Raw genomic sequence first — 25925 nt, forward strand, 5'->3', positions numbered from 1 at the left:
AAGACCTGTTCAATAAAAAAGACTGGGTGTCCATATACTTGAATAATCTACAGTCGTGTAATATTAACTTGCAAAAGAACCATAAGTAAAATGTTCATATTCAGCCAAAAAGCTAGATTCATATTTGAATCACAGAAGAAAAATATGCCTAGAAAAATTTGAAGGAAAAATTCCTAAAAGCTAAGGGGAGTTGCCCCAGGATGATAAGATTGTGTATATTATTTTCTTCTCCTTTATGCACCTGCTGCATTTTCCTAATTTGCCATAATTAAAGTTTATAACTTATATTCTTTGGGAGAAAAACAGATTTATTAAATTAGAGACCGAGAAAAATAGCAGTAACACGTTGGAATCTAGGAATCCTGCTTTCCAATTTCTTTCAGGGCAGCTTGAGGGCTTGAATAATGGTCCTAGTTCAGGAGGTGAAAAACAGTTACCCTCAGGATTTTGCTTGGCTAGCACTGGAATGTTAAAAATAATTGAAGTTTGAATGCCCGTAGGAGAGGGTACAAGCTTCTTCAGTGCACCGCCAGCCCCTACCCATCTCTCTCTCACAGTCCTAGCCTGACCCATACATTTGTGTGACCTCCCAGACCTCTGAGCTGCAGATGTTTTATTTGTACGGCTCTGTCCCTAATGCTGAATACTTCAGTCGATAGCAGAGTGGTTCACTCCAGTTTTCGTTCCGTGGGTTTTGTTTGGCTCATCCAGCAGATGATAATGGTGGTAGTGGTGATGTTGATCATAACCATTACCATTGGTTGAGCCCTTATGTGACAGGCTTACAATAAAATTTAAATGAATCACATGATGTGATTTTCATCATTCTCTGAAGCTAGTTGCTATTTTCCCCCCATTTGATCAATGAAACAACTAAACCTCAAATAGGTCAAGACTCTGTTCATAGTAGAACCAAAATTTGAGGCTAGGCCTGCTTGGATTCAGTCTTTGCTTTTTATAGTGAAGCTGTCTGTAGAATATTTATACTGTAGCATCATTAGAAGTCTTTAACCATGATGCTTATATTATCGAAGAAGAGAACTCGACAACAGTTGCCATTCTTGTTTATGCATGTCACAAATGAAAGGAGATAAGGCTTTGATACTATTTTTATACTTTTATTAAAAATAAACTATGTTATTTCACTTTCAGTTTACAATTGTACACTATGTGTTAATATATAAAGAGAAAATGCTGGTGTTTTCTATGGAAATTTGGCATAAATGTTGTTCTCTCTACTAAGAAATAGTATACCTATTTCTTATAAATAAAAAATGATGTTGACTTCAAATATATAATTCTGACATGCCCAGTTCCTGTTATGTACCATATTTGGGAATATAACGTAACCCTTGCAATAATTGTCTAAGTGTATAAAAACAAAGCTATGTGGTAAATACTTTGATGTGCAACTTTTTAAAAAAGATTTTATATATTTATTTTTAGAGAGAGGGAAGGGAAGAAAATAGAGAGGGAGAAAAACATCAATCTGTTCCCTTTAGTATGTGCCCTGACCAGGGATCGAACCTGAAACCCAGGCATGTGCCCTGACTGCGAATTGAACCAGCAATGTTTTAGTTTGTGGGACAATGCCCAACTGAGCCACACTGGTCAGGGCTGATATACCTAATGCCTGTTATCTCAAATATGTTTTGTTTTACTTTTTGGTTGTTTGGAGGGTTTTTGTTTTTTGGGTTTTTTGTTTTGTTTTGTTTTTTGGCAGAAGAAACCAATTCGGAGGATTCTGATTGGAGGAAGAAAATTGGTTTCTACTTGGGACAACAAAATAAATGCTTTCCAAAATTTTTAATAATCTCATGAGGGTTAAGTCACTTAACTTTTGTATTTGAATCCCATTTAGGAAATGTGACATGCCATTTTAAAATTATTTACAAGTGATGGGAAAGGAAAGAAAAATCACAGAAGTAATCGCTGCTTTAAATTTTTTAGGGAAAGGGTGTTCATTAAGCAAATTCAAACCACTTATCACAGTAGTAGTACACGGAAGGTTAGAAAAGAAGAGAAGGAATTAAGTAAAATTCTACCACTGAGGATAACTGTTCAGAGGTGTGAGAGAGGTAAATGTTCTGAGTGTATGTGTGTTGGGAAGGTATTTTGCTTTCACACTTGAATAATGGTTTTCCTAGGTGTAAAGTTTTAGGTTGAAAGTAATTTTTCCCAGCAATTTTATTGCATCTTTTCTGTTGCCTTCTATCATCTGGTGCTGTTGGTGGTGATCTGATTTTTATTTCTTTGAGAGTGACCTGCTTTTTACATCTCCGAAAGTTTTAGGTGCTTGTCTTTTTTCTTTTATAGGGCTAGTCACTTCTTGTTGGTTATAATCTGAAGCTGTCCTTCTGCTCTGGAAAATGTCTCGTGCTATTTATTTATAACTCCACTAAGGTAGATATGGGACCTCTTAGAGGGAACCTCTTTATCTTTCTTTCCTGAAACGTTCAGGTCTCGATTTCTGTTGTCTGTGTTATTCTAGGGGAGCCCTCAACTTTATCTTCTAACCATTTTATTTTGACTATTTTGTAATCATTTTTAATGTCTAAAAATGTTCCCTTGATCTCTAATTACCTTTTTGATGGTAGTGTGTTCTTATTTTTTATTCATATTTTTAGCTACAGTACTTTTCTTTAATTTTCCAAAATTACTAAGCAGAGGGATTTTTCCTCTATCTCTCTCTCCATTTTTTTTAATTGTTTTGTTTTTCTATTTGTTGTCTTGGTATCTCTTAGGATAGAAACTTACAGACTCTTACAGGAGCCTTGGTGATCTCTTCCTATTTAAGAAAATGACCATAACAAAGTTGAATGGAGCTTTGGTATACGCAGATAGAGTTTGTTTCACTGCTTTATGGTGATCTCTTGGAGAGAGAAGGCCATTCTCCATCGGGGGAATGTCTACATGCCACATTTCAAAACACTTTTTACCTGGGCCTTTTTCATTTCCTTAGTGAAGAACCCTACAATTCTTTTCTCCTTTGGTGAGAGGAGGTGGAATAACTATATGGCTGGATAGGTAGAATAAATATTTAAGACTCGGTTGCGGTGAGTTTGGAGGTGTACTGGGGGCAGTGCACTACCCCCACCCCCAAATTCGTGTCTATGCAGAATGTGGCCTCATTTGGAAATAAGAGTCTTCATAGATATAATTAGTGCATATGAGGTCGTACTGGATTAGAGTGGACCCTTATCCTGTGGCCGGAGTCCTTTCGGAAGAGGAAACTGGCCCACAGAGAAAGAAGAACACTGTGGAGATGAGACAGAGCTGGAGTGATGTGGCTGCAAGCCAAGGAACACCGAGGACTGCGGCTCCACCGGGAGCTAGGAGAGAGGCAGGGGACAGACTCCCCCGCGGCACCTTCAGACATCTTGATTTTGGATTTCCAGGGTCCACCGCTGTGAGAGAATCAGCTTCTGTTGTTTTAAGCTGCCCAGTTTGTGGTGATTTGTTACAGCAGCACTGGGAGCGAAAACAGTGGTGTGCAGCAGACAAGCCCAAGGGACCTGACCGGCGCCCTCACCGGCCCTGTGCCTCCTGGCCTTTCGCACTAGGGACTGGACACAAGAACTTCACAGGGCCAGATCGCAGACTTGAGGAGAGAAGTCCAGTCCTCAGGCCGTGAGGTTTTAGGTTGAAAGATTAAAAAAGGTTCAGCCCCTCCCCTGATATACGAGTAAGTAGGGGCTGAAAGATTCTGTTGAGATAAGAGTGTGGCAGAGCTTGTTGTTCCTACTTCTGCTCTGCCCCCCCAGCATTTGAGGTTGGGGACCGCCAGCCCGTCCCTGACATGATGGGGAGGACTGTAGTCTCAGGACTTGCCAGCACAGAGGACATCATGAGGTAGTGACCTGACTTCACCACCTCGGCTTCCTCTGGGTTGTCTTAAGCACGGGGCTATTTCCATGGCACGCTGTGGCCAACTCCTTTTGTGTGAAGTCAGCCTGCTGGGAGTTAATCTTTTGTATATTAACTCTTACCTCTCTCAGAGGCACCTGTTTTATAGTCTGACTTTGAATTAATGCCCCATATCTTGTCCAATATGACCTCTTGATATATCCCAGGCTACAGCCTCCCTAGATGCAGTGCCTGACTCGTGAGCTCCCTCCTCAAGTGTGTCCCCTGCACAAGTATGCCAGCTTGCAGCTTCCTGCACCCACTCTCCTTCAAGAGAGCTAAGACTAAGGCCTTGCCGAAAGTGTGCTCCTAGCTGTTGTACTTTATAGTAAAAGGTACACCAATAGAGGCTTAGGCAAGGGAAAAAGCTCTGGTCTTTTTTCATCTTTTTTCATCTTGTTTTTCCATTTCAGTTACACTTCTGAAGAAAAGTTGTAGGATTCAAGCCTTCAAATTTAGTCCCTGTTAGGATGGAAAATGTTCCTAGTGAGTGATCAATAGTTAAAAAGCATGTCTGACTTTCAGTGGTAGCCATTATTAAAACAAGTATGGGCCCTGGCATGGATTTAAGTCACTGCCAGTGTGGTTTTCTATGCTGTGTATGCACTGGTTTCTGTAATGTGTTTCTAACTTTGCTCCATGGCTCCATTAGTACTCATTCCTTTCCTACTTTTTCTTTACTTCTGGGAAGGTATTGCCTGTGTAGATTTCACATTGCAGAGAGAAACTCACCTCATTGTGACCTCTAACCTGTGTAGTAAATCCTCTGATATTAATTTTGGTTCTTTCTGATCTGTGCCCTCACATGACCCCCCCAAGATTTCATTATTAGACTTTGACAGCCTTTTAAATTTGTAAGTGCCACAAATTTGTCACTTGAGATGAATGGGTAAAAAGAAAATTCCTTACAGTGGAGGATATGGGTAAAACGTTTCAAGCGACAGATCTGCATCAGTAATGTTAATGTTTATAGGGTGATGAAAACCATATAAGTCTTAAGCCAGAATCTTGTTTCAGCTGAGTCCCAGAAATTTTGACCACAGAAGCCAAGGCACATTCCATTTATTCCAACAAATGTTTTTCTCAAGTTCTTTCCAACTGTCTGAAAGACGATTGTCACTCTTGAATGCCTGAAACCTTAAGTACTTTTTCTACTGTATTAGTGAAAAGCCCCGGGAACTTTGCCTGCTGTTCCCAAGCTGACTGTGTCTCGCCATGACTTCCTAAACTGGAGGGCAGACTTGACAGCGTTACTTTGCTCTCTATTTTTCATGTTCATGCTCTGGCCAGGTTTTTGAGAAGTTTTGTATCATTCTTCTTTAAATTTAATTTTACGTAATATTTTTTATTGAAGTATAGTTGTCATACAATAGTATATTAGTTTCATGTGTACAACATAGTGATTCAACATTTATATACCTTGCAAAGTGATCACCACAATGTCTCGTAGCCATTTGTCACCATACAGCGGTATTATGATACAGACCATATTCCCTATGCTGTGCATTACATCCCTGTGACTTATTTATTTTATAACTGAAAGTAGGTACCTCTTAATCCCCTTCACCTTTTTTGCCTTCCCACCCCCAGCCACTTCCCTCTGCCAGCCATCAGTTTGTTCTCTGTATCTATGAGTCTGTTTCTGTTTTGTTTTTTTAAATTCCATATGAGTTGAATCGTATGGTATTTGCCTTTTTCTTTCTGACTTTTTTTACTTAGCATAATACCCTCTAGGTCCATCCATGGTGTCACAAATGGGAAGATTTCATTGCTTTACGCTAAGTAATATTCCCTTGTGTGTGTGTGTGTGTAAATACCACATCTTCATTTATTCATCTGTTGAAGACCTAGAGTGCTCTCATATCCTGGCTATGCAAATAGTGCTGTAATGACCATAAGGGTATGTATATCTTCTCAAAGTAGTGTTTTGGTTTTCTTCAGATAAATACTCAGAAATGGAATTGCAGGGTCATACACTAGTTCTGTCTTTAATTTTTTGAGGAACCTCCACACTTTTTTCCGTAGTGGCTGCACCTATTTACAATCCCACCAACATTGTTACTTATTGTCTTTTTGATGGTAGCCGTTCTGACAAGTGTAAGATGATACCTCATTGTGGTTTTGATCTGCATTCCCCTGATGATTGGTGATGTTGAGAGTCTTTTCATGTGTTTGTTAGCCATCTGTATGACCTCTTTGTAGAAATGTTTACTCATGTCCTCTGCCCATTTCTTAGTCAGATTTTTTGACATTGAGTTGTATATTAACCTCTTAACAGATACTTCATTGGCAAATATATTCTCCCATCCAGTAGGTCGTTTTTTTTGTTTTGTTTTATTGATGGTTTTCTTCACTATGCAAAAACTTTCTAGTTTGATTTCATTCCATTTATTTATTTTTACTTTGGTTCAAGGAGACATATCAATAAAAGTCACTAAGACTGATGTCAAAGAGTTTACTACCTGTGTTTCCTTCTAGCAGTTTCATGATTTCAGGACTTGTATTCGTCTTCAGTTCATTTTGAACTTATTTTTGTATATAGTATTAGAAAGTGGTCCAGTTTTATTTTATTGTTTTTGCATGTATCTGGCCAGGTTTCCTAGCACCAAATATTGAAGAAACTGTCTTTTCCCCATTGAATATTCTTGCCTCCTTTGTTTTAGATTAATTGACCATATGACTGTGGGTTTATTTCTGAATCTGTTTTTGTGCTAGTACCATACTGTTTCAATTACTACAGCTTTGTAATATGGCTGTAAATCAGGAAGCATAATACCTTCAACTTTCTTCTTTTTCCTCAAGATTGCTTTGGCTTGTCAGACTCTTTTGTGGTTTCATATAAATTTTAGGGTTATTTGATCTAGTCCTGTGAAAAATGACATTAGTATTTTGATAAGGATTGCACTGAAGTCTATCATTTCTTTGGGTGTGGTTATGGCCATTTTAATCATATTTATTCTTCTAATTCCTGAGCGTGGTATATCCGTCAATTTATGTGTTGTCTTCAGTTTCTTTCATCAGCATCTTACAGTTCTCAGAGTACAGATCTTTCACTCTCTTAGTTAAATTTATTCCAGGTATTCTTTTTGATTCAGTTGTAAATGGGATTATTTTCTTACTTTGTCTGTTAGTTCACTGTTAGTGTATAGAAGCATAACCAATGTCTGTATTTTAATTTTGTATCCTGCAACTTCCCTAAATTCATTTATTAGTTCTAATATCTTTTTGATAGAGTCTTTAGGGTTTTCTAATGTAGTATCATGTCATCTGCAAATAGTGACAGTTTTATTTTATTCTTCCCAATTGAATGTCCTTTATTTTTTTTCTTATCTGATTGCTGTGGCTAGATCTTCCAATACTATGTTGAGTTAAACTGGTAAAAGAGAGCATCTTTATCTTGTTACTGGTTTTAGAGGAAAAGCTCCTAACTTTTTACTGTTGAGTATAGTGTTATCTGTGGAGCATCATTCTTTCCAACTGACTTCTGTCCTGACTTTTATGCTACAAGGTTGCCTTTACTAAACACTGAGCAATCACAGGATCTTAGATTTCTCGTTTCTTACTGATACCAAAGGAATTTTTCTAGTGTCTTCTGATTCTGGTATAAAACAGCATTAGTATTTGAGGGACCGTAAAGTACGTTTAGAGGAAATCTAGAAAAAACATAACTGAAATTATCCTGGATATGATGCCAGTTAGCAAATGCATATTATTCTTCCCTTTTTTTACTAAAAGATGATGAAGAACTTTAAACCATTATAGTAGGGTCTCTTGTCCATTTATTTGCGTAGCGTTTGCTGTTTCTCCCTGAAAACATTAAAAAGTATAGGATTTATTAAAAGCTAAGCTATTATAAAGTTTCCCTGGGAAATTAAAAGTAGTTCTTAGGAAGAAAAAGAAAGAATAAAGGAGGGAAAAGTCCAAGATTAAAAGTTACCCCCTACCTCCCCTTCATCTCAGGCATGCACAGAAGCTCCCCAGGAGGCAGATGTTCTTCACCAAAGTCGTTTGGAAGCGATACCTTAACCTCATAGTAAGTGTGGTGATTCTGCAGTACAAACTTGACATCACACAAAGCGATAATGTATTACAAGTTGATGGGGGGCAAGGTTCAAGCAGTGGGCCAGTATATTTTCCTACCTTCATAATAATAAAACAGTTAATGAGTATGTTTGAAGTACTTATTATGGGTGGGATGAGAGAGTTCTCTTTTATAGTTCATGGGAGTCAAGTAGCAAGATGTTTTTTTGACTTGCTTGGTCTTCCTTAGTACCTTTCATTTTTATTTGTCTCCTAAGGTTAAGATAGCATGAGCTCGGCAGTCCATCTGCCTGAAGTTCAAATTTTGGCTCCACCATTTACTAGCCTAGTGACCTTGGGCAGTTATCAGCTTTGTTTACATCCCCACCATCAGTATCAGTATTCCTAGTTCAGGATTGTAGTACATTGGCAGTGAGAGGTATTAAATAGATCGTCAAACCCAACCCTTCATTTTCTAACGAAACTAAATCCTAGAAAACTAAGTGACCTCTCTACCTCTAGTTAGTTTTAGTTATAACTAATCAATGATCTTTTATGTCCTGTTTACTACAGTAGTTTCTAGATCTTTGATGTCATGAACTAGTAAAATAATTTTTTTAAAAAATTTCTGGTCCTGGTATCCAGTTCCCAGATAGTGCTCAGTAACTCTTTCCTCTCAGTGTTGACACGGTTGTGTAGTCCCTTCCCACATTGGTAACCAGGGGAATGTGACAGAAGCAATGGCAAATCACTTCCAAGATTAACTTATGAAAGATCCTGTGGTTCTGCCTCGGATGCCTTTGCTTCTTACATCCCTCACCATAGGGGTAGCCAACTTTCGTGCCATGCACAGCCCTAGGGGAGGCTCTGGCCAACAGCACGTGAGGAACCAGGCCTTCCGCCAACAGTAAGTGAGCCAGCTTGGAAACAGGTCCTTTAGCCCACGGAGGGGTGCGGAGAGTTTCAGCCCCAGTCGACTTCGTGAATGTGGCCTCAGGAGAGCTGCTCATGGAGGCCAGACCATCTAGCTAAGCTGCCATAGGAGATAATAAATGTTCGTTTATTTTAAGCTGCTGCTGTGGGGGTGATTTGTTACACTGCAGCAGATAACTAATGTAGTAGGATTATGGAGAACTGACATATTTCCAGTTATTTTTCTTCTCACACAAAGAGAAAGGAGAGGACTATTTTAGCACCAAAATAGGAATGCCATGTTTATTGGGTATAGTAAAGGACAGTTGTTTAAATTGCTTACATTTATCTTGTTGGTAAACTCTCACATTGTTCTTTTTCTCATTTCACTGTTCACCCCCGAAAACTTTGCCGTGAATGAACATTTGTGAACCACTTCACTTCATCATATTTCAGCTAGTAATTTTCAAGTTGGCCTTCTTTTGTGTCCTCAGGTGTTCTCTAGGTAAAGGAAAATTTGCTTTCTTTTCAAATGTACCTACAGAAAAACCAAACTCAGGAAATTCAAGTTGTAGTTCTTATTTGTGGTAGAAGATGCAGTAACACATAAAGACAATCCTGACCTTAATCACTCTACTTAGTTTCTCTGTGTTTAGATTTTTTGTCTATGAATTGAAAGGTTATATACTATAGAGGATATCCTGAAGGCCTTTCCGTTCTAAAATTTCGAGATTCCAATAGAAGACTTTAGGACATTTTTTTTTCCTCCTATATTCTTTGCCAACAAAAGAGAGGTGGTAATCATAAAATCTGCTTTTTACATTTTAAAAAATGCAGTTGTTTAAAATCAAAATTAGAACCTCATCAGAACTGATATAGTTACCCAGAAGGAGACCGAGGGAGGGTGGCCAGTGGAAGGGACGAAGCCTCTGTCCTCTGATTCGGACACTGCGTTCGGGGTCCTCTCCTCCACACTTCTGTTCTTCCCCTGGGAAGGAGCCACCAGCAGTGGAAGCATCCCGAAGCAGTCATGTTTCCTTTGAGAAAGAAATGCATCTGTCATTCATAGCTGAGCTGGGTAGGTGGCAAAATATAATTATTTTCAGAGTATCAAATAAAATGCTGTAATTGATCCTTCTTAGTGACAGAAGGATAGAAAACTCAGACGGGAGAGAAACAGAAGAAAGTAAATAATAGTTTCATAATAGAAAAGCCTAGTGCCCTGTCAAAGCAAGTTGCCATGTAGTTTTTTGCAGAAATCTATTTTTTTTGTTACTCCATAGACACTTACCATTTATGTATGATTTGTGTTAAGAACAATGCTGTACAGAATTGAAAAGTCATGTCTGTTTTGTCAGAACGTTTTTAGTCATGGTAAGTCTTATGAATGAATAGGAAATATTATCATGTAAACAAACAAATGTGTTCCTGATTGTTACAAAACTTTACAAAAGAAAATAGAGAAAGTAAATCGTTTTTCTTTGCAACCCAAGCGAGAGGGCTGGAATTTGCATTGCTAGATCAAGTGATACTGCTGTACTTATGCTAAACAGGAAGGGGGAGGGGGCAGGTGGAGTGTTTGAAACCTCAGCCTCAAGAGGTTGACCCTGTGTATTCAGCTACGCTCCTGCAGTATGACCTTGGGCAGCGTAACCTCTCTGAGCCTCAGTTTCTCTTCTGTAAAACAGATAATAATAAAACAAGAGCAACCACAGAGGTGTGAAGATGAATTAAGTTTGCATTATAAAATTCCAGACACCTATTAGCACCCCAGGGAATTATTTTATGTTGTTATTATTGTAAAATGGATTTTCTTATACAGGGATTTTTTTAAGAACTTTGACGGCTTAGTATTCTGTGTAACACTTTATATTGTGCCCCTTTGTGGTGATAGCAACTGCACCAAATTATGAATTCTCTCTTGAAAATTCAGCCCTGTCACAGATATTTAATTACAAAGTACTTGTCATTAAAGATTAAGCACCTCATCCACTGAAAATGGCTAGATGTACATAAAAAGGATTCTGAAGTCAATACTTAGAAAATAGGTAGTTATCATCTCCCCCTTTTTAGATGAACTTCAGAATTAACTGCATATAACAACTGCCAAAGAATTATATTCGGTTTTTCATTTATATAGCTGCTTATGAGATGCACATTTCTGCTTCTGTCCCTTGATGCGGTTGGACCCTTTCCCTGCACTCTGCCTCCCCACCAAGGTTTTAGATGTCTCTTAGGTTCCTCCCGTCTGCACGCTGCGCAGTGCACACTCAGAATGCTCCGCCACGGACGTCTTCCCTGAGCTCCAAAGTCCTGTACCCACTCGCTAACCTGACTTTTGACTTACATACACAACGAAGCTATACGCAGCAGCTGACAGCAAGCACTGTAGATAAAAATAAAAATAGGAAATAGGGGTGAGAGTGCTTTGAGGGACAGAGTTTCAGAGCCCTGCCTTCACCCTCACCAATGCAGGAGGCTAAGCATGGAGGGATTCTTCCATGTCCTGTGGAGCTCCTCCTGCACCCTCTGTTGCCATAGTCTTGTGGAGATGGGGTATGCAAACAAAAGGGAGCCTTGCCTTTCCATAGTAAAGCCTCAACTCTGTGGAAATACGTTCTGTGGGTCCTGTGCCACCAATGTCTACCTCAGGACTAACTGGGGAAAATTTGCTGTCTATAATATTAATGGACTGGAAGCCAATTTATATGTGGCTGCATTTATAGCCATATTATATGTGTGTGAACTCCGGGAGAGAGGGTGGATCTTTAGAACTTAACTACTGGAAATATTAACAAGGAACTTCATTTCCACAATTTGGGGAGGAAAAACCCTTTTTTTACTTCTTTGCCTTAGTACCTCCTTTTATCTCTAACCTCTCCCTTCCCCAGACAGTTTGAACAGAAGACTGTCAAAATTTCTGTGCACGGAGATCTCTCTGTGTTATACGCACACATACATGCACAGAGTACTTTCAGGTCAGGTCTTCTACACATGGTTTTCTCTTATTAGAAGGGAAATTTCTCTCTTGTGGCTAAATCTCTACACCCTAAATTTTTCTAAAGTCCACTTTTATGACTAAGCTATAAATCTCTAAAAATAGAGACTTAAAATGAAAATGTTAAGTTCTTTGTACTATGTTGGGTCAAAATATCTAGCTAATTGGTATGCATTCATTCATGTATGTGTCATACGTCTGGAATTATATTTTAGCCCAGGCCCTATACTTGACCACACATGGGGCAAATTGGCATGGCCCAGTTCAGAGGTGTTCATGTTTTTTGTTTTTTTTTTAATTTATGATAATTTGGGCATTAGTTTGGAAAAGTATGTGAGCAAGGCAGGCACTTAAGATTTATGGACCTTCACTCAGCCAGTATTGCCATTCTCTTTCCTCGACGATGTCAACCTGTATCCACTAGGGGACATGCGAGCACCTACAGAAGGAAAGCCAGACTAGATTAAAATTTAAACACTGGTCTCTTATGATAGCATATGAAAAGACTCATTTTTGTAGTTCATGATTCATAAAGAAGTTACACATTCTGTTTAAGTTTTAATCATCATGGGAAACTTTTTAAGTCAGGATCAGTATCTTACATGCATAAATCTGGAGTGAGAAGCAAACACGCAGCTAACTAGCAAGCTTCTGCCATCAAACCGCACGCTCTTTTGCATTAACTAAGTTCCCCTGTAGTCTGCTGAAGCTATGCTGAGAATGATTTGGTTTTGAAAATTACTGCCTAGACTGAGGAGAAAAGAATTACCTTTTAGGTTTAGGAGGTGAGACATCTGGGGAGGACATCTGCTATCAGATTCCAAAGGACAAACACCAGGAGTGGTCTCTATTTTGTACCCCAGCCACCTGCTCTAGAGCTGTGAAGGCAGAGAGAGAGAGAGAGATCTGTAGTTCAGGACACTGCTGTTCCCTCCTAAAATGCTTATCTGCCTTAACTGTTCATAAACTAAGATTGGATTTTTGTTTATTTATAGGGTTTTTTTAGGTATAATCAATTTATGGAAAAGGGCAGTAATGTAGTGCAGTGAGTTTTGACAGATGCATAACCCTTATCTATTAAGATGTAGAACAATTCTACCATCCCAGAAAATCCTTTCCTGCCCCTTCTTACACACAGGGAGCACTTGTTCCCATTTTTCACCACCCATCAGTCTGTTCTGGAAATTTACATAAACGAAACCATACATTGTGTATTTCATTGTCCCCAAGTTCTTCGGCCTAATGTCTGTCGGATTCATCCATGTTTTTGCAGGTATCAGTAGTTCTTGTTGTAGGATAGTATTACATTATGCAAACATACAACATTTTTTAATCCATTCTCCTGTTGATGGACACCCAAGCTGTTCCTATTTTGACTTTTGTGACTAAAACTGCTGAAATATTCTTATACAGGCTTTGGGAGGGCATACCATAAAATTTTCCCTTAGGTAAACACTTAGCAGTTGAGTTGCACAAGTGTTTTGAAGCTCTGTGATTCGGCCGTACATACTTTATTTGATAATACTCTGTTAGAGTCTTTCTTGTCTGATTAATATAGCCACTCTAGGCTTTATAGTCCTAATATTTGCATAGTATATGTTTTCTATCCTTTACTTCCAACCTATTTGTTTCCTTTATATTTACTGTATATCTGTTGTAGACAGCATATAGTTATATCTTGATTGATAATCTTTGCCTTTTAATTGAAGCATTTACTTCATTAACACATTTAGTGTATCCATATGGTTAAGGTCTACTATTCTACTAGTTGTTTCCTGTATATCCCATCTGCCTTTCTATCCTTTGTTCTTCCTTTTATGCCTGATAGAAAATCAACTGAATTTTAGTTTTTCCACTTTAATTGTTCCATTGAGTTTTGCCTGTACTCTACTTTTCATGGTGATTCTAAAGCAGTGATTTTCAACCATTTTTGCTCATCTGATGGCACACACAAGCTAATTACTAAGTATCTGCAGCACATCAAAAAATATTTATTTTTGCTGATCTGACAAAAATAGGTCTAATTTTGATTTATTTATATCAGATGACTATTGTATTAGCTGTTGTCATTTTTTTATGTGACAATCAAGGGGAAAAGAGGTCAGTGTTCCTGACTAAATAGTCAAATATTTCATGGTTTAAAAATTCTTGCGACACACTGGTTAAAAATTGCTGCTCTAGAAGTTACAATTTATATTCTTGCCTTTTCAATCTACTTAGAATTAATATTATACCACCTCCCATTCTTTGTGTGATTATTTTCATGTATATAAATCCCAAAGTTCAGTGCTATAATTTTTGCTTTAAATGGTCATATGTCTTATAAGTAAAATCACCACACACACACACACACACACACACACACAAATTTACCATCTGGTGTCAATTTTCTTTGGCCTGAAGAAATTCCCTTTAACTACATTTTTTTTGTAGTGCAGGTCTGCTAGCAATGAGTTCTCATTTATCTGAAAATGACTTTATTTTTCTTTATTTTTGAAAGATAGAATTTTGGATTGACATGTGTTTTTTAGTTTTATTTTTGTTTTATAATGCAGTGCTGTAAAGATGTCATTTCATTGTCTCCTGGCCTGTATTGTTTCTGATAAGAAATTAGCCATTTTTCATATTGTTCTTCCTCCATATGTAATATGTTTTCTCTCTGTGCTGCTTTCACAATTTTCTGTTTATCTTTGTTTTTCAGTAGTTTGAATATAATATTTCTAGATGTAGCTTTCTTTGTATTTATCCTTCTTGGAGTTCACTGAGCTTTTTATATCTATATATTATAGTTTTTTTTTTAATATTTGGGGAATTTCAACCATTATTTCTTCAAATACTTATCTACCCGATTCTCTCTTCTTCATTTACATGTATTTAGGGATTTTAGTATTGTCCCACTGGTCACTAAGACTGCTTTTCCCTCTCTCTGTTTAATCTCTGTTATTTAGGATAATTTTTATTGAACTTTATTCATGTTCATCTGCCCTTTCTTCTGCTTACCTCCAATGTGCTATTAAAGCTGTCCAGTAAAATTTTCACTTAGTAGATACTAAGTTCTCAGGTCTGGAATTTCCATTAAAAAAAAACAACTTCCATTTCTCTGCTGCTATTTCCTATCTATTTACTTTTGACTGTATTTTTCCTTTAAGTCTTGGAGCTGCTTTAAAGTTCTTATGTGCTGTTTTCAACATCTGGGTTATCCTAGACTGATTTCTGTGGACTGGATGTTCTCAACCACCACTCTGTTATGGGTCAGATTTGCATGATTTTTGTACATCTAGTTATTTTTTATTGTATGATGGACATTGTGTGCGTTAGGTTACTGAGAGTGCAAATTTTGTTGTCTTCTTTTAGAGTGTTGAATTTTTTTCTGTAAATCAGTTAATTTACTGTTAGATCAGATTGAATCTTGTAAGAATTGTTTTTTAAATAAACTCTAAACTTTTACAGATCTTTGTTTTTAGAACAGTGTGTAGGTTCGCAATAATATTGAGTGGAAAGATGGAGAGCTCCATATCCCCCTTTGCCCCACACATGCACAGTCTCGCCCACTGTCAGCATCCCTCATCACAGTGTTGCAGTCGGTCAGCCTGTACTGACACGTCATTATCACCCAAAGTCCATGGATTATATTAAGCTTCAGTCTTGGTGTTGTACATTTTTATTGGTTTTGACAAATGTACAACAGCGTGTATCTACCATTAGAGCTATCACAGAACAGTTTTAAAGTCTCTGTGTTGTGCTGATTTCTCCCTCCTTCCCCTCTAAGTCCTGGCAAACACTGATCTTAACTGTCTACAAAGTTTTTCCTCTCCCAGAATGAGATAGGGTTGGAATCAGACATATGCAGCCTTTTTAGATTGACTTCTTTCACATAATAGTATGCATTTAAGGTTCCCCCATGTGTTTTCATGGCTTGATAGCACATTTTTTTAGCTCTGAATAATACTCTATTTTCTTGATGTACCACAGTGTATCCACTTACCTACTAAAGAACATCATGGTTGCTTCTAAATTTTGGTTGTTAGGAATGAAGTTACTTCTATCACCTAGGAGAGATTATAGAGAATTGGTGTAATTTCCTCCTTCAGTGTTTGATAGAATATACCAGTGATCCCTTCTGGATAAGGACTGTTTTGTAAACTGTGTTAGGATGGGTGTAGAGTAGTCCTCACTCGAGGACTAGAATAGCCCCACTTCTAAGGCCTGGCCTTTCCGGGGTATCAGCAGAGTATCTGCGTGTTCAGGGAGGTCTCCTCACTGACTGGTAGAACATCCTGTGTCTCCCAGCTCTTCACAGTCTCGGGAATCTCTGTACAGCCACAACTTCCCAGCAGCTGTTTTCTGCCTGGTCTTACAGTCTTATTCTAGTGCCCTTGTCTGTGTAGCTGAGTTGTTTAGACAAATACGTAAGAGGTCCCATGCACATTTCTGTAGTTCCACTCTCCAGAGGTCCATTGTCTCTAGTATCTCACTCTTCAAATCCCAGTCACCTCAGCAGTCCTGAGCCCACGGCGACTTCCCCAGCTCGGTAAGGCTGCTGTACTCTGCGGGTGCCGCCGCCCTGCGCCACGGCCGTGGGCAGTTACGGGGCTCCTCTTACGCGGTTCCTCTCTCTGGAATCATAGTCCCATACTACCTGTTGTCTAACATTTAAACTTAGATATTAGATATTTTTGCCAGTTTTGTAGTTGTTTATGGTGGGGAAAGTACTCTGGAACTGACTACTCCATCTTAGCTAAAAGTAGGGGTCTTGTTTCCTTCAAAAATGTCTTTGACCAGATATTAAGGTGCGTGTGTGTAGTCTAAGCACAGAAAAGTTACTGGAGCTATGTGAGCTGAGTGGAGATTTCCGAGGTTATGCAATGCCCTGGGAACACAGGGATTCTAGCCATTCTTCCAGAGTGGGGAGACCTCACTGAACATCTGTGGGTGCTGCTTTGACACCTCCAGATCATGTCTGAGGACTGGGGGCTACTCCAGCCCAGAGGCAGGATGGAAGGTTGGGTTTTTAAAATTAGTTTCTATTTGTCTTGTGCAGAACAAAGAAGGCAGTCATATCCCAGGGGTCTTTCTGTCGAGTTGGCTTGAACAAAGTGATTGAGGTTAAATAGCACAAGTTAATGCAAACTGGGTGCCTAAATACTGAGTTAGCACTAAAGGGGTCTTCAGCACACCTTCCAAAAAAAGGAGGAGGATTTATCAAGAGAACTCTTCCAATGTTGTTTTTTATCCCCTTATGATCACTGGCCAGACCTTGTTTCCAGATCTGGAAAATCCCCTCCAGTGGTGAAAGATGAATTCCCTTACCACCTTTGTCCCCAAGCCCCACGGGTACTCTGAGTCGTTCATTGTACAGTATATGCATTTAAAAATAAAAATGTTCTGCTAGTATAAAAATGTTTGTTTTTAAAAAAATGTGCTTATGAACAAATGTATTTAAAATCTGTTTTTCAAGAGCATTTTTCCCCTTACATATAAATGCCTATGATCCATTAGAGCTAGAACACAAAAGTTTTTAAAAATTAAATATAGTACTGATATAGTACTGATTAAATATGGTGCTGAAAATTAGTTTTTAAAAATTAAATATAGTACTGATATAGTACTGATTAAATATGGTGCTGAACATTGCCTTAGCCTAAAAGGGAATATATAAAGACCTCTTGTATACCGGATTTGAAGAACTGGGGGTGGAGCTATGCTTAAGCACACATACTCTGTTTTCTCAAATGTTTTCCATTCTTCTGTCAGTCCTGTCTTTCATGGGTCATGCAACACACACTTTCTTGGATGACTCTTTTAAACTGTCACATGTCAATCAAAGAAAAGTAGATGGAAGATGAGGAAATAAGCTTGCTTTATTTGAAATTAGCTTTCCCTGTAAAGCTTTTTTGCATCTTTAGTTTCTAACTGCATTTTGTATTTTGGCAATAGTAATAGACAGGAAGGGACACGAGTGAGTGATAATTGCTAAAGAAAATACTCAAGAATATTGCACCAGAAAACCACTTGGGAATGAAATTGAAGTTTAATATAGAATGTGCAATGTGAAGTTTTGTAGCCGTTGCTGTACTCCACAGACAATGTTTCATCTGGAAGGACTTTTTAAAAGTAATTGTGAGATAATTTTAGTGCCTCAGAACAAAAAAGAGAAGAGCAGTTTGGATCAGCCCTTCTTCAGAATTTTGTGGTAGAGGAACAATAAAAATGTGGATTCTGACCTCAAAAAAGCTGACTAGTATAAATGACTGTTTATATTTCTTTGTTAAAACCTCATAAATTTTAGGTAAAAAAGTAGTGGCCCAAACAACATTTCCTTGAATCCAAAACAGACTGTTTATACAATTCACATAACTTGCCCAAAAATTTGGAGTTAGGAACATTTAAAAAACAGAACAATTCATTTTTCCTGGCATCAAGTCCTTGGCAATTAGCATAGTCAGTCGTGGGGTCCTTTTGTCTCCTGTGCAATGACTGCCAGCAGGGTGATGTGCCGCATCTCAGCTTTCAGCAAGTGTAAACTGAGCTTCTTGAAGACATGTAGTTCATATTCTTTTTCCTGTGCTTTCAACACCTAGCACAACTAGCATAGTGTCTGGTACATAATAGTTGCTTAGGAAATGTTTTCAGAATGACAAAATCAATGCATACGCTTTAATGTCAAAGACATAATTATGGGGACAATATTAAACTCTGTTTAGTATTTCCTCCCCTAAACATATATGATTTTTACTTTTAGAAAAGAGTGTTAACTCTTTAGTACTTTCCTAAGCAAAAAGTTGGGGGAGAATAGAGGCCAAATCCAGGATTATTGATGACAGCAATCCTTGCAGAAATATTTCTCACATGAGCGTAGCTACTACAGGAATTAAAAATATTTCAAGTCAGAATGTTATCTTGGACCTCTATTCTTGCAAGGCATTTTGGTTAAATGTCTATTTTACCTGACTTCATACTTTTTAATGACCTTTAATAGTTTAGGTTGTGTCGGGTTTGTAATTTATTTGTATCATTCCCTTCTGGATAAGTTTTTAGATTGAACACACACATACACCTGTCCACATATGTCTTACTGTTTCCTTAGAATAAATTCTGATACATATTAAGATGCTACTTGAAATCATATACATATTTTATACAATTGTGAGGATTAAATTACATAATATTATAAAGCCTTATAACAATTCTTGGCAGTAAAACCTCAAGGGTTTTTGATAGTAGAGTTGTTAGTTGTTTTTATTGTTACCTTTCTGCTAGCCTTTGAACCCCCAGATAAAATGATTGCTTTAGTTAGGAAAACATCAGCGATCCCAACTCCAAGAGGTTTGAACAGTAAGGAAATTTGTTGCTCTTTATTAAACAGAAGAAATATTACAAGAAGGTCAGAGGAGGGGTGGGTTTGGAACTGGTTGATACAGGATCTCAAGAGTGTCATGAAGAACTCGTCTTTCCGTGTGTGCCGCCTGCCATATTCAGTGAGTCAGCTGTGTCCTCAGGTCAGTCCCAGTCACGTGAGTATAGTGCTCACCCTGGTTCCAGCTTGAATGAAAAGGAGGCCAGCTCTTCACAGAGATTTGTATTTAAGAGCAGTGAAGTCTTTCTGAAACTCCCAGCAGCCTTCTACTTTTTATTTACTGTAATTGGATAAATGGAATGGGACCACCATGATTGACTTGTGATTATGATACACAGTAGAAAATACATTTCATACCATGACTATACCTATCATGTAAATACTTGTGTATATGTCTATATCTCTTTATACAGTTAAACATAATTCAAAATAAATGCTTCTGAAAATACTATCCTTACTATTTGTGATAAAGCTAAATACTATTTTATTTATATTTAAATATAAGGTTTTTTAATCCTCAGGTACAAAAATTAGGAAAGATTTAATGTAACGTAGATGTAAGCTGTTCATGAATTTGTTGCAGCCTAGAACGCACGAGGCCAACAAGCACATGCAGAAGTGCACTATTAAGCCTATTCTTTTAAATTTTGATTGAGTCAAGATTGAAAATACTTTTTCCACACAACTTGTTCATTTGAGTGGTGAAATAATCTTAATGCTAATTGATACAGACAAGAATTATCAGTGAATTATAGACTCAAGGAAACAGGATTACACAAGTGCATGAGGACCAGGAGTTGGGGATCACTGGGAACTGTCTCAAAAGCTGCCTAGAGTATAAAAAGCTAATTAAATGCAATGTGTGATCGTGGATTGAATTCTGCACTGAGAAGGAAATGCTATAAAGTAGGATTGGGACAGTTGATGAAATTTGTATATGGGTTATGCATTGGGTAATATTATAACATCAGTGATAATTTTTCCTGATTTTAATTATTATACAATGAATGGTTTGTAAGACAATGTATTTGGAAATACACACTGAAGTATTTATATGAATGAGGAAATTCTTTTACTACTCTTAAAAGTTTTTCTAAATTTAAGGAGATTGCAAAATTAAAAGTTTAAAAATGCCAAGAAATTGTTTTTCAACAGAAAAAAAATGTGCCTGCCTCTTGAATTCACATACACTAAATGCATAATATATATGTCATGATATTTAATTTTTTTAATATGCTCTTGGATTTGGTCTACTTGTTTTTTGTTGAGGATTTTTGCTCCTACATTCATAAGCAATATTGGTTTGCAGTTTTTGTGTGTGGGTTCTTTCTTTTTTTTTTTCCTGGTGGTATCTTTGCCTGGCTTTGATACCAGGGTTATACTGGCCTCATAGAGTGAGTTAAGAAGTGTTTCCTTCTCTTATTTTCTGGAAGAGTTTGAGAAGACTTAGTGTTAATTCTTTAAATGTTTGGTAGAATTAATCAATGAAGGTCTCTCATCCTAGACTTTTCTTTTTTGGAAGATTTTTGATTACTGATTGAATCTCTTTACTCATTATAGGTCTGTCCAAATATTCTTATTTCTTCTCAAGTCAGTTTTGATAATTTCTGTATTTCTAGGAATTTATTCATTTTTATTCTTCTGTGGTTTATCTAATTTAATTTATATTAAGTAATAGTGCATTTTTTGGTTATGTAAATATATCTGGTTCAGTTTTATAAGTTATATTTAAATCATACAAAATAAATCCTCCAATGAACTGGCTTTCAAATCTGACCTAAAATTCATTTATCATGTTGATATTTTGAGCATCCCAGTCTCTTTACATTCTTACCAATATTTGGCATTCTTCATCTTTTTCATTTTAGTCATTCTAGTATGGATGTTGCAAGTGTTTTTGTTTGGTTTTTAATTTTGAAAGTTTTAGACTGACATCTAGTAAAACAATATTACCAAGAATACATCAGGGGTCTCTCATTTTTATTGTTTTTGTATATTTATAAAATCTTTTTTAATGTCCTGTTTATTTTAAAGACTTACAGATATTTTTTTTCTGTTTAAAATATGAGTCAAGTTAAAGATTGCTGATTGGACTCAACACTTCCCCTCAATTTTGTCTGTGGTTATTAACGTTTCCAAATAGTAGTTGAGCTTGCTTCAGTATTTTTTTCTTCAGTGTTTAAACTGATTTACCTTAAGGAAAACTTGTAGTAACTCAATTAAAATGTTATAATTGCTAATAATGTAGAAAATGTTATATTCAACAATATTCTTTCTAAAAATACACTGAAAGTTTGCAACTAAACTTGGTTAAAAGGATTAGCATTCCGCCAAAAGGTGATAGACTTTTCATACCTTTTTTCTGATACTTTGCCTCATAACTCTGAAAAGTTGCCCTTTAAGCTCTCCATCGATCAGTGGTCAAAATGACCATCATTTTTCAGGAAATCAAATGAGATATACCAGCGAACAAAACACATGTTCCGTGTCCCATCTGGCTGCAGTATTCATTGCACTGTTCATTGCATGTTAAGGACATACACAACATGCTCTATGTGGTCTATTCTATTCCTTTCTTGATTTTTTTTATGCTGGTGGCAAGCCACCAAATTAACTTTATGACCCACTAATTGGTCACAACCCTCAATTTGAAAACCACTGGTTTTAACCAGTCATTATCATCTGCTGGAACTGGGGCCAGCTTTCCCTAAGCACATGGCCTCACAGAGGTAGGGTGAGATTGACAAAAGACAATCAGGCTTCTGTTTGGAAGGAAAAAATGGGGTTAGAGGCTAGAGGTAGGACAGACAACCGAGAATGCCTGCTACACGGACGGCTGCTCGTTTAGCTACCTCAAGCATCTCGTGTGCTTTGACGTATGTGCTAGTGTTCGTCTTTACTGTAATGGCTTCCAACCACCACTCTTAGCTTTTCTGGTTTGTTTAGGGCTTGGTCTCTTTCCCCAGATAGTTTTTCTTGTTGCTGTCATTGTCGTTGCTTCTACATTGTTATCTGTCCCTTACCCTCACTTTTTTCTTAAGTCCTTTTTTCATTTTGCTGCTTCTCATCTATTAGATAAAGAAAAGACTATCCTGCTCCTTTAAAAAAAAAGCTTTATGTATTTTTAGGGAGAAGGGGAGGGAGGGAAAGAGAGAGGGAGAGAAATATCTATCTGAGAAACATTAATCTGCTGCCTATCGTATGGGCCCCAGCTGAGACTGAATCCACAACCCAGACATGTGCCCTGATCAGGAATCGAACTGGTGACCTCTTGCTTTTCAGAGTGATGTCCAACAACTGAGCAATAATACCGTTCAGGGCTAGACTATATTACTTCTTAAAAGCTATAGCTCAAAAGTGATCAGATTCTCAGTGAGGTCTTGGGTTTTTCTTTATGATCTTTTTTATGATCATGTTTGCTTATTAGATTTTTAAAATTACATTTAAATAGTTTAGCTGTGGCCTGGATAGTTACCAAGTAGGTTTCCTCTGACATAAAAAGTACTACTGTACCCTTCAATCTTCAGAACAAAATGTGTGCTGTTACTAAGTGATAATAATATGGTCAATCACAATACCCAGGGGCCCTATTTACTATATTGTGTTTAAAGTTATCAAACCTATTCTTTTCTCCTTAAGACATACGGAAAAGAGAATGATGCTGACCTACAGTTTCACATTGGGAAAACAACTAGAGGATCTTTAATTTTAGAATTACGAATGGCATCAAGTGCATTATGAACAATTCATTGTGGTAATCTGGCTTCAATTAGCCAACAAATATTTACTCTCAAATACTGTATTCCATCGCTTCCAAGATGCACATTTTCTTGCATTTTAACATCTCGGAAATCAGGATGCATCCTACATTCATTGGTTTCCTACCATTGCTGTTGGCCCTGCGGCCAATCATGGTGTATTTTCTGTATGAACTTGATTATTAGTGCTGGAGACATGCCTCAAACCTCACTGTTTTAGGTGACAAACCATTTCACAATAAAACATTTAAGAAACTTCAAGGTAAGAATAGGATTTCTGTTGCTGTCCCAAATCTCCTCTCTTGATCCTTTCTGTTAAGATTGATGGGACTACTATCAGAGTTTACAGAATGAACATCTAAAGCTTGAAAGAAAATCCCAGAGACTGTAGAATACAAGGTATGTCCAGAAAAAGTCCAGCCATTGTTAATTTAAGAGAATGGTTTGGGCGACATTGATGTAACCAGGCAGCCAAGGAGAGTGGACTGGAATAAGCTCACATGACCAATGACGTCTTCACTATACTAGTCAGTGGGGGTGGTAGATGCTGTTGAGTGAGCACGTGTGATGTGTGGCCGTCCCATTCAAAATGACTGAGCCAGTAGAGCAATGAATCTGCATCAAATTTTGCATTGAGCTTGAACATTTCTCCCCAGAAACTCTTCAGGTGACTCAGAAGGCCACAGCTATGGGCCACTGGTGTTGGCAGCTTCTTCTTGAACATTTCTACCCAGAAACTCTTCAGGTGATTCAGAAGGCCACAGCTATGGGCCACTGGTGTTGGCAGCTTCATCACAACAAACATGCCTGCTCATGCATCATGTCTCATGCAGAGTTTTTTGGAGAAACATCAAATCACCCAGACAACTCAGCCCTCCTAAAACCCAGATTTGGCTCCCTGCGAGTTCTGGCTTTTCCCAAAACTAAAATCACCTTTGAAAAGGAAGAGATTTCAGACTGTAAATGAGATTTAAGAAAGTACATTGGGGCAGCTTATGGTGATAGGGAGGTCCCAAGGTGCCTACCTTGAAGGGGACTGAGGTGTCATTGTCCTGTGTACAGTGTTTCTTGTATTCTGTATCTTCTTCAATAAGTGTCTCTATTTTTCATATTATATGGCTGTATACTATCAGGACAGACCTTATTTTTCTCCTCTAAGAAATGCTATATTTCTTTTACTAATGTAAAAGACAATTTTCTATGGAAAACTTGGACATCTATGACTCTGAGAAAAGAAGTGATTCAGAAGAATGGAATGCTGAATGTGAAGAAAACCTGAACCAGCTTAGATTGTTTATATTTTCTTTTTTTATCTTTGCATGATACATGATTTTAAAACTGTAAAAGAGCTCTTTTAATGTTTAAAAATAAAACTTCAAATTAATGAGAAAGCAATAATGATGCTTCATATAAGCAACAGTATCTTCAATTTGATGAAATATGAGTTTGATCTACTGTCAAAGTCATTGAGTACTGAAGTACTGCTTCCTATTATAATGTAAGCTTTCTTCTCTTAAGAAGAACTAAGGGAATATACATGCAAGTGGCGATAATACTACAAGACAGTTGGTAAATGGCAGAGACCAGTACTTCTCAAAGTGTGCTCCGGGAACCAGCAGCAACAACATCACTGGGGAGTTTGTTAGAATGCATGTTCCCGGGCCATGCCCCTGACCTACTGACTCAGAAACTCTGGATGTGGAGGCCTAGCAACCTGTGTTTTTAGCAAGCCCTGCAGGTGGTTTTGATGGCAAGCTAAAGTTTAAGAACCACTGATCTAAGCAGAATTTTGGAAAGGAGAAAAATGCTGGTTATGTTATATTAGAGTGAAGTGTGTGAGTAGTTTAGAGTGAGAAAACATAGATGCCTTAAGTTCAGATTAATTCTGTCTGTTAACAGTGTATTTAAAAGAAATGATGTAATTTACTGTGCTATGTCTCAGCCATCTATGTAGGCAAAATAATGGAATAGTCCAAGAATTTTGTTCTTTATTTTTGATTGATATTTGATTTTTGTCTTTTTAAGCACGATGTATCCCCGACTTTACTCAAGGCGACACTGGACAGTGTTGTAGAAGAATGTGTCAGCTTTGTGGGAGTGGATATTAACATTTGTTCAGAAGTTTTGTTAAGGTGAGACAAGAAATGTGTGGTTGAAGATCTCAGAATCTTGAGTTGAACTGGCTATCTAGTTACAGTGGAAAGAGGGGGCACGTGTGTGAAGTTGTTATGTGTAGGAACATCTATGAGTTCATACCTTGCTTTAGGTAATCAATCAGAAGGGAAGACATTTAAGAAAAGAACTGTAACAATTCACATTATCATTTTTAATACTGCAAATCTAAAGCGAAGAGCATATGGTTACCATTGCGTGCATTAGTGTCACTAATAGAATTTAAATAAGGTTAACATGGCAAAGAGCTGTTTCCCACAACATGAGAGTAGATATTTTTCACTAGTTCAGTCTCTTGCATACATCTGTCAAAGTTGGCAGTAACCAAAGGATGAATTCTGAGGGTTCAAGGTATGGTTACCATATTTTCACCTTGATTCCACAAGTCACATATCAAAATCCTCATCATTCTGTAATCTCATCTTACATACTTTGTCTTTTTTTTCCCGGGGTTATGGAAGAGCTGCTTTTTCATTCGTAGTTTACATTTATTACACAAATCTGCTGATGCAGCATAAAATTCTGGACCTCTGGAAATGATCTGAACCTTTTCTCTTTGACACTGGTATAGCAGAAAATACCCCTTACATTTTAAGGTGTTGCTTTTCTACCATAGCTACAAGTACTCATAATTCCACATGTGGAATTCTCTACTAGATTAAGATTCTCTTGAATAGTAATCTTTTAATTAACAACAAGCAAACTACCCAATTATATAGTTTTTATATTTTTATACTAACCATGACATTCATGGATAAGTATTTTTTTATAGTTAAGTCTTTTACATAATGAAAACAGGCTG

General features: G+C 37.4%; 1 protein-coding gene across 3 annotated transcripts in view; it reads left to right on the plus strand.

Annotated features, from left to right (window-relative positions):
* The window catches only part of SRBD1 (S1 RNA binding domain 1), a 184197-nt gene that overhangs the window by 131102 nt on the left and 27170 nt on the right, over positions 1-25925 (plus strand). For all 3 annotated transcript variants that reach the window (XM_045828690.1, XM_045828692.1, XM_045828691.1), the window contains exon 17: positions 24977-25083. In XM_045828690.1, coding sequence (XP_045684646.1) covers positions 24977-25083 — 107 coding nt within the window. The remainder of the gene's footprint in view (positions 1-24976; positions 25084-25925) is intronic.

The sequence above is a fragment of the Phyllostomus hastatus genome, unplaced genomic scaffold (genome assembly GCF_019186645.2).
Source record: "Phyllostomus hastatus isolate PE091 unplaced genomic scaffold, TTU_PhHast_1.1 phas_scaffold_78, whole genome shotgun sequence".
NCBI classification, from domain to species: domain Eukaryota; kingdom Metazoa; phylum Chordata; class Mammalia; order Chiroptera; family Phyllostomidae; genus Phyllostomus; species Phyllostomus hastatus.